The 12,856-nt window shown below is 36.1% G+C and overlaps 1 protein-coding gene across 1 annotated transcript; it reads right to left on the bottom strand.

Annotated features, from left to right (window-relative positions):
- Window positions 1–11,587: 11,587 nt before the first annotated feature.
- Window positions 11,588–12,463, bottom strand: B9d1 (B9 domain-containing protein 1). The gene has a single exon (XM_090373653.1). It carries the CDS (start codon window positions 12,398–12,400, stop codon window positions 11,828–11,830), a length of 573 nt encoding a protein of 190 aa, XP_090229779.1. The 5' UTR covers window positions 12,401–12,463; the 3' UTR covers window positions 11,588–11,827.
- Between the last annotated feature and the right edge of the window lie 393 nt (window positions 12,464–12,856).

Genomic DNA, 12,856 nt, shown 5'->3' with positions numbered 1-12,856 from the left:
TCAAAAACAATTCGTTGCAATTCTTTCGGTTATGTTTCTTATGCAAAGAAACAGTTGCATGAATTCCCCCCCCCCCCATCTCATGCTCATAACGATACTGTACATTGCAGCTTAACTGCTTCCTTTCATTGCTTTTCACTATACTTAAAAAAAAAAAAAATGTGTGTGTAAGAGAGAGATTATAAAATTAAAAGAGAGATTATAAAATTATATCATATGCAGAAAGACACCAAAGCTATGTTTGAAACAAAAGGTTCCAAATTTGTTTTGGAAGAAGACAGACCGCAAGTAATACATTTTTGTTAATGCCGACATTAGTTGTACTGTTGCAGTGGATATTCTTCATCAGTTTTCTGAGTTTTTGATCTTATTTAATAATAATTAGGTTCTTTATTAACTTAAATTATATACATTCGTGATTCTGTACAGAGATAACCAGAGGAAGCAAACAATAAATTGTCTATACAAGTGAACTAATTTTTATTTTGTTAACTAAAGAAACGATACTAAAATACGTAGTTCGGAAACATTTCTTTACCAATTTCAATCCAACACTTCGCCTTTATTTCTTTGTTGGCGTAATCCTTTAATGCCGTGTTGTACAAGGCAGGTCTCCTTTCCACCTCACAAATAAATTTCTTGGTGTCAAACATCGTCTTCTCCAAATAACAAACTAATGAACGACGAAGGCCAACCACCCCATGCAGGGGGAGAATGTCTCCTCAGGCAATACAAACACAGTCACTGGCGCTTTCAATGCATCTGACAGCATCAGCAGGCATTGAATGCCAGATAATGTTGTCCAATGCGGAGTTGAAAGTGCCCGTCTATCTAATGTGCATGCCTTTTCCCTCTGCTTTCTGCAAAATTGGGCATTGGAAGGCGTTGCCAATGTTGCAAATTAAGCACTGGTCTAGTATAGCCCTTAGAGTGCAAGACAGCCACAGTTTTCCTCATCACTTTTATCAGCCTGGCAAGGTGTGAGACATTATTAGGGTGTCGTTTGAGCTTTCAGACTTCATATGGTTTCGATAATATACTTCATATAAAATAAAATAAATTTTGTGGTTTCTATTGCCACTACATGAGATGACAAAATTTGAAGCTCTTCTACTTCACACAATTGGTAAGCATAGAAAAATATAGTATTACATTTAATGTTTTTTATTTCATAATACAATACTTTTTTCATTACGTTATAGTAACTCTGATGACTATATACAGGGTGGGCCAAAAGTAGGTATACAGTACTGATCGGATCATGGTATTTTTATTTTTCATTATTATTTCTTTTTAGTTTACAGGTAATAAGGATATTTTATTTTTACTCTTCTTTATTTCTTTTATTTTACAGGTATTAAGAACGATGGCAGGGAGTCTGGGCAAAGAACAAAGAAATTGAATTCTGAAGCAGTATTGGAAGACTGAAAATGCCGAAAAGGTGTGCAGAGCACAGCAAGAGGCATTTGACACTGCTCCACCAACACTCTGACAATTTATTTTATCAGAGATAAACTTGATGCAATGGGTTCAGTGGTTAATGTGCTGAAATATGGATATCCTCGGACATCTGTGACAGAGGAGAATGAGATGAGAGTCACCCTGACATTCATGAACAGTCTGAAAAAGTCCACGTGACGTGTGTCTCAGGAGCTATTAATACCGAGTACATCCTTGCAACGTTTAATGCATAAATTGAAATTGAAGCCGTATCATCCAAGACCCTTACACGGCCTTTTGGAGGATGATTCAGGCCGTCGGTTAAAATTCTGTGAGATAATACGTAACCAAATTTCTGACCAACCAGACCTTCTTGATAAGATCATCTGGTCAGATGAAGCCTGTTTCAAGTTGTTAGGCCACGTGAACAGGCATAATTGTGTGTACTGGGTAGATGAAAATCTTCATGTGACTATCATAACTGAACTGTCCAACAATGGTGTCATGTGGCCGTTTTTTTTTTCGATACAACTGTGGATGGTAACAATTACCTAAACATGTTGTGCAATGTGGTGGTGCCACAACTCACAACCAGGGCTGACTTTGCCTAACTGTTCTTTCAACAAGATGGGGCCCCTCCTCATTTTGCTTTGACGGTATGGAGCTACCTTGACATGACCTTCTCAGAGCGACGTGGCAGCATTGAATGGCCGCCACATTCACCCAACTTGACACCCATGGACTTCTTTTTTTGGGACGTAGTAAAGGTTTTTGAGAGGAAGCACCACACAGTGGATGAATTGAAGTTCATCTCTCAAGCATTTATTGACGTTGGTGCTAACCAGTGTTTGTGTGTTACTGTGCCACGGTGTTGGGGACAGGTTCCAGGAATGTTGCAACATTGATGGAGGACATTGAGCACCTAAGAGACCAAACATGACCCAAACATCAGTACTGCATACCTACTTTTGACCCACCCTGTATATTTCTCTTGAGTTTAACAATCAGATTTAGCAGACAGACCTTAGCTCTATTAGTCTGTTGAATCCGAGTTTTATGGTATATGAAAATTTTCCTAACCCAGGCTTTTATTTATTTATATAGTATTTATTTATTTTTATCTAAGTATATTTATTGCTTATTTTCACTTTATGGCAATATTTAATTTTTTTAATGCATATGAAGCATATTTGTTTCTGTTATTTTACTTTTGAAAGGTATTTAGAATTCATATCTGAAATCTGTAGAGTACAGCAGTAAATTCTTCTTTGACAGATTATTCACAGGCTTTTCCTGAGATTTGCTAATGATAATTTAAACCGAATAAGTTACTGTCAGATGTCTTTTTGATGCCAGTTTCAGATATGCTGGAATGTTCCTTGTATATGGTAAGTTCAGTTATCAGATGTTATCATATTTCCTTACATAAAATGATAAAATACTTGATCTGCAGTATTTAAGTAAATTTAAAATTTTTGGTATGTTGTACAGGTTTCCAGAGTTAAGAAAAAAAAGCAGCATTAAAAATAGGCATTTTATTTAAATTACACAGAGTTTCAGATTTTCAGCAGTATGATGCATAACACTTACTTCAAGCAAATTTATTTTATTTATATTAATAAATGAACTCTCTCTTCATAAATTTATGAAAATAAATTATTTTAATATTTTTTTATTTATTTATATTATGTCACAGAATTTTAAAAACAGATAAGCCAGAAATATATATTTTAATACAGATATAAAAATTACTTAATTTCCTGATGCCAAAGAAAACTTCAAAAAAATCTAGCCATTACTGAAAATTTTCATACTCTAATCTAAATGGTTACAAAATCTACGTAAGTTTATACAAAATTCAAAATAGGAACATTACCACTTAAGGCTGTGATTTAATTGAATTAGAGCTTTCTTTTACACGCACTGTCCAGGCAAAACATTATGGCCATCTCCGTGTTTCAGCAATTAGCCATTACTCCTCACTTGGTGGCACATGTCGCTGTTGTTGTTGTTTTGGTTTTTAGGAGCATTAGCAACTAAGGCTATATTGCTCCAGGGATATGTGGTGGTCATTCCCTGACCTTTCCGCATCCTCCGTATTTGGTGGTCACGGGCTCGAACCCCGGTCTAATCAAGAAGCGTGTGCTATGCACTGCTGCTCCTGCCCACTTGACTACGGAGGCACCCCACATGTGTCACAGCCTGGTAAATACGATACTGCAGGTTTGAGGCATGTGGTCCATATGAAGTACTTGATTAACACGGGCAAGGGATGTGATCTGACAGATTTTGAAAAAGGTGTCAGGTACCAGTTGAAGGGTGGCAGTATTATGGAAACTGCAAATCTTGTGGAGTGGTGCGGTTAAGGTGTTCCAAGAGAAGAAAGATAGTAGACAGAGCAGCAGTTGCTGGGCCAATTGGCAGGCACCCACACCTGATCAATGTTTTTGGTTAACATAGGCTGTCTCAACTCATGTAAGCCAGTAGACAGAAAACAATGGATGGCTGACTATGGATTTTTACCAGAGGATGACCAGCAGTGTTTCCAAGAGCGTAATCCAGTGAACCCTCTTCTGCATGGGCAGCTGGAATAGGTGCCAGGTCAATATATCCATGCTTACACCACCCACTGCCAACAAAACCTAATGTTTGCATCTGAACGGCATCGTTGGACCACTGATGTGGGAAAAAAGTTGCCCTTACTGATGAATCATGCTTCCTGCTATGCTGTGTGGACTCCAGATGGAGGGTATGGCAACAAACCGCAGAGAGAGAAATCACTCTGATGTCCTAGTCCAATAGAAACAAGCAGGCAGTGGTGATGGCAGTGTTTTGGTATGGGGGATGTTTTCTTGGTAATCTCTTTGAGCCCTCATACCCCTAGACTGCACTTTGTTAAAAACTACCTATCCACTGGGGCTGGTCAGGTACATCCCTTCATGGTAACCTTATTACCAGATGGCACAGGTATGTTCCAGCAGGATAATGCACCCTGCCACATTTGTGGTATTGTCCAAGAGCAGGTCATTGAACATGAAACTGAGTTCCAGGTGCTATCTTGGCTGCGGCTGCCAAATTTGATGTATATGAATCCCGTAGAACACCTCTGGCATTTGGATTCTCCAACATGGACTGTTATAGATCTATGGGATACAAAGATGGTGACATGGTACAACCTCTTGCAACATTCTGAGGCCATATAGAGTCCATGCCTCACTGTGCAGTGGCAGTACTGGTAGCAAGAGGAGGACATAGCCCACTCACTATCAGCTAGGTGGTCATAATGTTTTGACTGGACAGTGTGTGTAAAGTGTGTTTAAGGTCAAGCGGCACCAGGGGTTTCCCCCATCTCCGCGTAGTTTACATTGTGGGTGAACCAGTTGACTGGAAAAGCCAGAGATTTAAAAGTGTATGGACTTTGTATATATTTGATGCCTTGTACCGTTGTTCATCTGGTCATTTAGCCGCCAGACCCCTACTGAGGTCCGACGTTGTCCCACTTTAGCCCCGTGGAGGCAGACCAGGTACTCACTAGTATATAGTTCAGTGTGTGTGTGTAATGGTTTAAAGTGCTGTGAGGGCCCACAAAAAAAGGCTGTTGTTTTAGGGATTTATTAGGCGTATCGGCAACTATGGCCCCACAGACACACTCTCCCCACTCCCCAAAAAAGAAGTTGACACAAGATAAAGTCAAAAATTACATACATAAATTTTACCCAGTGGCAGTTGTGCAAAATAGACAAAGGGATTGTTTTCACCAAATTCAACAGATTTCTCAAATTATTAAAATAGAAACAAGAGAAAATCATTTTTTAAATAGTACTGAGTTATAGCAGAGTAAAAACAGAGCTGTTTAGAGAGTAGTGAGGGCCAAAAAAGGCAGTCAAAATGGCCACTATGTAGAAATGTCAGTAGGTTAATTTTACAAGGCAAGACATTTTAAACTTTCAAAGCAGGGAAAAAAATTAATTTTTTTTTAACTACCCTTACCTATTTACTAAAGTTGGCATTATAATGAATAATGATGGAGCGGCAATAATGAGTATAAATTCAGTTTTAATTATATAGCAAGTAGAATTTTAGAGATGAACGCACACACATATATATATATAATCCATCATGGTTAACTTCTGACACTCCATCCACAGAAAGTAGTTCTGTATGATGATACTAACATGAAAAAACAGCACTTATGTTTGAATTTTGTATACTGTATACAAAATACACAAAGCTGTTTCGAAGAAAACCTGGGCAATTAAATCATCTATATTTTATTTTAAAATGCATTTTTTACAAGAAAAGATCCCGATTGGAAAATTGAGGTAAGCCCCATCCTTTTTTTCTCACACAGTAAAAGTTATCATGAACATTTTTGTTAATTTTAAAAAATTAACAGTAATACATTTTTTATTAACTATTTAAATTTTAAATACAGTGAACAGTACCGCAAAAATTTTTAATATTATTAAATTAAGCTATATGTGTTTTTAAATACACAGGTAGGTGCTGCAAAATTTTTTTTATAGCTATACAGTTTCTGAATGGAGGACACTAATGCTGATGCAGTTGCCAAATGGCAACTTCCAGAAAGCAAGTTAGTTGAGATTGTAAGATATAAGATCTTACAAGTTAATTTAAATGACGATAGCTGGGTTGTCTTTCGCAAACTAAGAGATTAATTAGAAAAAAATAAAGTTAGATATAGTGATATTGAAAGATGAAAAAAATGTTACAAATTTAATAAAATAAAGATAGTGAGTTTTTCGCAAGGTGAGATTAAATCAGGAGAAAATTTAATGAAGGGATGGGGTAAGCGTGAGAATAACTAGTAGCAGACGGATAAACTAGCAGCTCCCAATATACAAAAAAACAAACAGGGACAGCAGGAATAGGTAGCGGGGGTCATTTGTGAATAGGCATGAAAGGGGTCCATGACTGGATTAGTCGAAGCGTTTCCTTTGATCGGTTACACCGTCAGACTAAACAGGAAGTAGGTGCACTTCAAATGTTTGGTTTCAAATTAAGACTGGCATCTGGCTTTCTGTGATGGAAGGTTTTTGATGATTTAGAAGGCAAGGTGTGAAAATGGAAATGAGTGTTTGTGGTGGTGGCTGGTCGACATCAAAGAGGCATACTGCCTGGGAAAAAAAATAAATAAATAATAAAGATATTCAAAGGGGAGGTTGGATCGCGTGCTAAAGGGACAGCATGGGAATTTAATATTAGCAAATGAAACGGAACGTAAATTTAAATAGAAAGAGGAAGATTGGTTGAAGTCCTGAACAGAGGTGGGCCAGTATGGAGTTCAGGGGAACAAAAAAAGAGCTGAAAAAAAGAAAGGAGTCCTCTCTCAAAAAACAAGAAAGAAGGAGTTTGGGGGAAAAAAAAAGTTGGAGGAGAGAAAAGTAAAGTAAGTTGGGCAGTGCCGAAATGTAGGGAGTGATAGAAAGGAGCCCTAGACTGTAATGAAAGAAAATAGTTAATGGTAGGAATAACGGGAAGGGCAAGGATGATAAGAAAAAGGGGTTATGAAAGACAGTAAGTGTGCCAGGAAAGGTAACGACCTCTTGGAGAAAGATGCATAAGAATGATCTTTAGTAAGGGAGGAGTTGCGCATTCAAAATGGAGAAGGGACGCCAGACCCATGCAGCCAAGAGTTCCGGAAATCTATCTGAAGCAGATACAGGAGAAAGCAGACTTTAAAAGCTAAATATATGAGTCAGCAACATAAGCATCCAAACTCTGCAAATTAGTAAAGGAGTGGGCTTTTTATTTATTAAAATTATATCAAATGATAAATTAAAACAATATTAGTACAGACTGAGGTTATGCCTTACGTGTACAGTTCTTTTTAATCAAGTTGCAACATGGTGCCAAAGTCAATGTCCATCACTAAAGAAATGGAGCAGTTGGAATAAGCCATTAATATGTTGACACCTTGTTGCTCCACAACAATGCTAATGTTGGTTTCATTAGCAGTCTGCAGAGTTCTATGCCAAGAGTTCTTCCCTGGCATTGAACTCTACCATGACGATACAATGGGACTATTGTCCTAATACTTCTGAGTGTGTTCTTGAACTGTTTATTCCAAAAATTTATATTTAATTTCATTTGAGTGCTATTCAATAGGTCTAGCACCAAGTACATGATATCAAAAATAATTTTGATATCATATACTGTACTTGGATTTTAGGAAAGCTTTTGATACTGTTGCAAGTGGAATACTACTGTACAAGTTGGAGCAGTATGGCATTAAGGTCAAGTTGCTGCTATGGATAAAGAGATGGTTGAGTGGTAGAAGAAAGAGTGGTAATCAATGGACACTTTCTTCTTGGACTAACATTATTAGTGGAGTTCCCCAGGGGTCCATGTTCGGCCTATTGTTGTTTTCTATATTTATCAAATGATACTGATGAAGGCATATCAGACTTAATGTCCAAGTTTGCAGATGATACAAAGGTTTGTAGGATTGTTAATGACAGTACACCACAGTAACAGGATCTAGAAAAGTTGAGCAGATGGGCTGAGAAGTGATAACTGACATTTAACATTGACAAATGTAAAGTACTGCATATGGGTGGAAGTAACATACAAACTGTGCGGTACTACATGCAGGGTAGTGGAGAGGGAAAAAGACCTGGGGGTAATTATGCAGTCAGATATGAAGTTTTCTGAGCAATGCAGACCGGCTGCAAGAGTGGCTCATGGGGTATTATCAATGATATATAGGAATTTTGCTAGCAGGGATAAGGAGGTGATTGTCCCTTTGTATAAGGCAATTGTCAGGCCACACCTTGAGTACATACAAGTCTGGAAGCCTCATTTCAGGAAAGATGTAGAGCTGCTGGAACAAGTACAGAGAAGGGCAATGAGATTAGTGAGTGGAACAAAGGATTGCTGTTACCAAGAAAGGCTAAGTTCTGCAAGTTGCAGCATCTGGAGACTAGGCACCTGCAAGGTGATCAGATTGAGATGCATAAGGCCTTGAATGGTTTGAGTAAGCTCAATGCTGATGGGATTCTTTCTCTTGCTCAGATTCCACATCTGAGGGGGACATAAATTCAGATTGAGGAAGGCAGTTGTAGAATAGATGTGCGGAAATTTGCCTTTAGCCAGCAGGTGGTTGATTACTGGAATAAACTTTCATCTGTCATTGTGGAAATTGACAGCTTAAATAAATTCAAGACTGAACTAGACAAACGTTTGGAGTAAATGGATGGATGAAACAGGGGTTTTTTTTTGGCTGATGCTTTATAAGCTTGCTTTCTTACATCATATGCCTCTACTAATGCTAATGCTAAATAATTACAAATGAAACAGTGAATTGTTCTGAAAACTTTATGGTAACTTTTATATATGATGCACTGTACTTATTAGTACAGTGCATCATATATAATACAGTTTTAACTTCCGTATTTTCCCAAACTGTTCCATGAAAAATCGTAATTAATAATTAAAAAATAATAATAAAATAAATAAATTTTGCATATTTGTAGCGTAAAAATAATAAATAAATAAATTTTGCATATTTGTAGCGTACACCACTTTTGTATCATTATAATTTTTAATATAATTTTTTTCGGTTATTAATATACTAGCATAGACTAATAATCAAATAGACCGCGGAACACTTTATTTTGCATAGAGAAGTATGCATAGAGGTAATGACATCTATGAAAAAGTAGCAATGTAGTGATCTAATATGCCATTTGTATGCGATTTAGCCTGGAGAACACGGGTTGCAGGAGAGGAGGGGAGAAGCAAACCGATATCTTAACTAAACTCACTTCCTTGCATAACTTTTTTTTGATAATTATCAGTATTTCAAAATATTATTATTAAAATAAATGACCATGGATTTGTGGCTGAGAAAAGGAACTTTAAAACAAGAAGCAAGTACTTCTAGTATTGCAACTATGGTCGATGAAAACAAACACAATATTGTCACACTTCAAGGTGAAGATGAACAACTGCAGCCTTTTGTTCCCCAAAAATACAAAGTGAAAAAACAGTAACCAATTAATAAAAAACAAAACGAAAGTATGATGACAGTTATTTGTATTTCGGCTTTACATGTGTTGGAAATAAAGATGCTCCTGATGCACAGTGCATCATATGTAATAAAATATTAGCAAACAGTTCTTTGGCTCTCCCTAAACTTGTATTCTGTAAATATACTGTGAGATGAAAAGTGTTCCATGACTAAAAAATTTGGGAAATGTTGCCTTACACAATGCAGAGCTATCTGTGCAAAATATATTTATTAGTACATCTTTTTCAGTTTATCAAAATATTTTTTACTGTACCCCAAAACATAAAAGGTTTTTGAAACCTCTAGTACCCCTACTAGGATGAATAAGCTAAAGATTGAGTGCCAGAAGGAAGAAGCTATTATCACACACAAATTTTTGCATAGGCAATGACTTTCGGGAAATAAAATGAAATACATATACAGAAGTAGAGAGATTAAAGAAATCCCTCTTGAAGTCAAACTGGAAATTAATGCTAGTTAATTAATCTACCATATGGGCTGATTTAGAGGAAGAGATGAAATTACAGATATAAATTCAGAACAGCATCCACTGTAAAGGCAAGCAGTAGAAACTGTGAGCCTATGCAATAAGAATGAAAGCTGGAGCAAGCCTGGATCATTGATTAATCTCACTGCTCTCTTTTCAATAAAACTGTGAGAGAGAGAGAGAGGTTTTGAAGATACTCTGAGGGGATAGAACAGTATTCAATTCTACAGCAAATTTGGCTTTTGTAGAGTAAATGGCTGTTCAGAAGAAAAATAACATTGGGAACAAATGAGAAAGCCAAGATTTTTATATTCCAAGGAAGCAACATTTGTAATAACTGGGAGTAGCTTGAAGTTAAAGTTAATTTAAGTAAAAAGACAGTCATCTAGAGATCTGAGTGTTATTGAAGATTAACAGAGGTGCAGCAGATTCTGTTTTGCAGAAATTAAATTGTATTATACTCTATTAATGTTTCTAAAGTTTTTTGTTCTCAGTGGAGAATGATCTGCAGATTAATGTTGAAAGAGCATACTAGACTGCATTAGTCATTTCTTCAAAGGAAGCTTTCAAAAAATAATAAATAATAGTTAAAATAAGTAATCAAGTATTAGAGGAGGAGAGTGATGATTGTGGAGTAATTTGTGCAATTAATCTTAAGAAGCTAAAACAATACTCCTAGGCAGCTCATACTGAAGAAAAATTAGTGACAGGTATTTCATCTCTAAATAAATTTTTACAAAAATGGAACATAAAAATGGGAAACAGCAGTTTAAATAATTTGCAATTGGACATTTTCCTTTTCTTTCTTTCAGAAACTGCAGATGTTAAAATCAAGTGCAGGACTAATAACCACTCAACCAAAACATCATACCGTAATCTAACAGAAAAGGCTGCTAAGGAAGAAAAAAAAGGGTTAAAGGATAGTGCTGAAATTTAATGCATTAAATTAAACATACAATTGCAACTGTTGATTTCAACTGTAAATCTTTTCTGAAAGATGAAAATGCATAAGGCATCATAAAAATTTCCAACTAAAACAATAGGAAAACAGTTCTATTCAAATGGCTGTTTTATTTTATAAAAGTGGTCCAATGCCTTGCACTTAATGCAGAATATAGACATTTTTAGTTATTTAATTGCAAGAAACTTTTTTCTTGCAACAAAAAATGTTAGCTTCACATTTGAATCATGAAGATCAAAACATCCTACATTCATAAATATAAATGGTTGTTTACATGAAATTTCACTGTATTAAAAAAAAAATTAAGTTGGACAAGTCTTAAGTTTGTAATTAAGATCAGTGAAAGAAAAAAAAAGTATAACCATTATGACCAACTGCTATGATGCTTCCTACATCACTGTTCTTATAGGAATCACGGCAATGCTTACTTTCAAAAGCTTTATATAAGTGATCAAGAGAAATCATGCATTCTTTTAATTGAATATGTGCAAGTTAATGAATAAAAATCTATATAAAACTATGCAGTGGATATATCTTGTAAAATTTGCATATATGTATGTGTATATATATATATATATATATATATATATATATATGGTATAAATATTTATGTATAAAATTATTACATATATATATGTAAAATCCTGGAATCGAAGTCTTCATTATTGGTATTCATCTTCATTTAATGCAAATTTATTGCTTTTAAATGTAAATTGTTTGGCAACCAAGTTTAAGGATCTTATTTTCCCTCAGTAAGTTTGTGCTGTTTGCGTAGGGGAAAATGCACTGACTTTCCAATTTTAGCAGTCAATTACTCTTGCAACAATAATGGACGGATTTTTATGAATATTGTGCTGAAAGTATCGTGGCACTTTGATATTTATGAGCGGTTTTCTCTTTCGTTTTACTACCTTGATCCAGTATCATAACCTAATCTGTCAAGATCTTTAGTTACAATATTGAAAAGTACGTTAACAAAACCCTGAGATCGAACTCGAGTGACATCTCGTCCCTCTCCTTGGGCAACTACCCGGGGATCAATATATTCTGGTCGTCGACCAATCAACCAACTAGTAAATTTTTGCAGAAGTGACGATGACTCTGGCACAAACATGGGAATTCTACGATGATGTTGGCCAGATGATACGGGTATATGTACTGATCCATATCCTCTAACAACATCGTTTCCGAACGTGTCAAGTCCGTATACGCTTACGACTAGTTGGGGCCATCCAAACGGATTGGTACTCTTCAGTGTTATATCCAGTGGAAAATTCCATACAAAAAGTTGTCGTTCATCTTTACTTTTTTTCGTCATTTGAGATATACCTTCTTCTATCCCTGAAGTAACAACCCAATCTTGCCCATAAACAAAACAGTATTTACAATACACATCATCGAATTCAGGAAATTCAGCGCATTCGATCTGTCCTGCCACCATTATAAGAAAGACACTAGTTGGCTCTATCTCAGTACTCATTTTTTAGTTTCCATGGCACAATTTAGATGAAATTAATAAAACAACCTCCCACCTTTAGGACAACACATCAAACAAAGCAGTATAGCAACAAACTACGACATATCGCATGCTTTCAGAAACGCACATCTGTAGAGGGCAGCACGGGGAAGTTATGTGTTAGAGATTATATGCGTGAAAATTCTTTCTTTTTTTTTTTTTTTAAACAATTCCTTTTATTGTCGATATTATGGCTTTCATACAGCTGGTAGGAGTAATTACGTAAAGTACGTCACAGGATTGTCCTCCAATGCAAACACTTTTTATCAAGTTGATAGGTGGAACAGGTGACAAGTGATAGGTGGAACAGGACCAGGGTATGTCTGCCAGGGGCAAAGGTTGATGACGTTGTAGAGCGAATATCATCTTTTAAGGGCACAAAAGGTGATATAGTTGTACACGTTGGCACTAATAATATTA

The sequence above is a fragment of the Mastigoproctus giganteus genome, chromosome 5, assembly GCF_048544385.1.
Source record: "Mastigoproctus giganteus isolate SK-2022 chromosome 5, ASM4854438v1, whole genome shotgun sequence".
Taxonomy (NCBI): domain Eukaryota; kingdom Metazoa; phylum Arthropoda; class Arachnida; order Uropygi; family Thelyphonidae; genus Mastigoproctus; species Mastigoproctus giganteus.
Note: the sequence above shows the minus strand (reverse complement) of the source record. Positions and strands in the feature narration are given on the sequence as shown.

What these genes read in the sequence shown, in the direction of transcription:
- B9d1 (XM_090373653.1), bottom strand. Translation starts at nt 12,400, where the DNA reads ATGAGTACTGAGATAGAGCCAACTAGTGTCTTTCTTATAATGGTGGCA.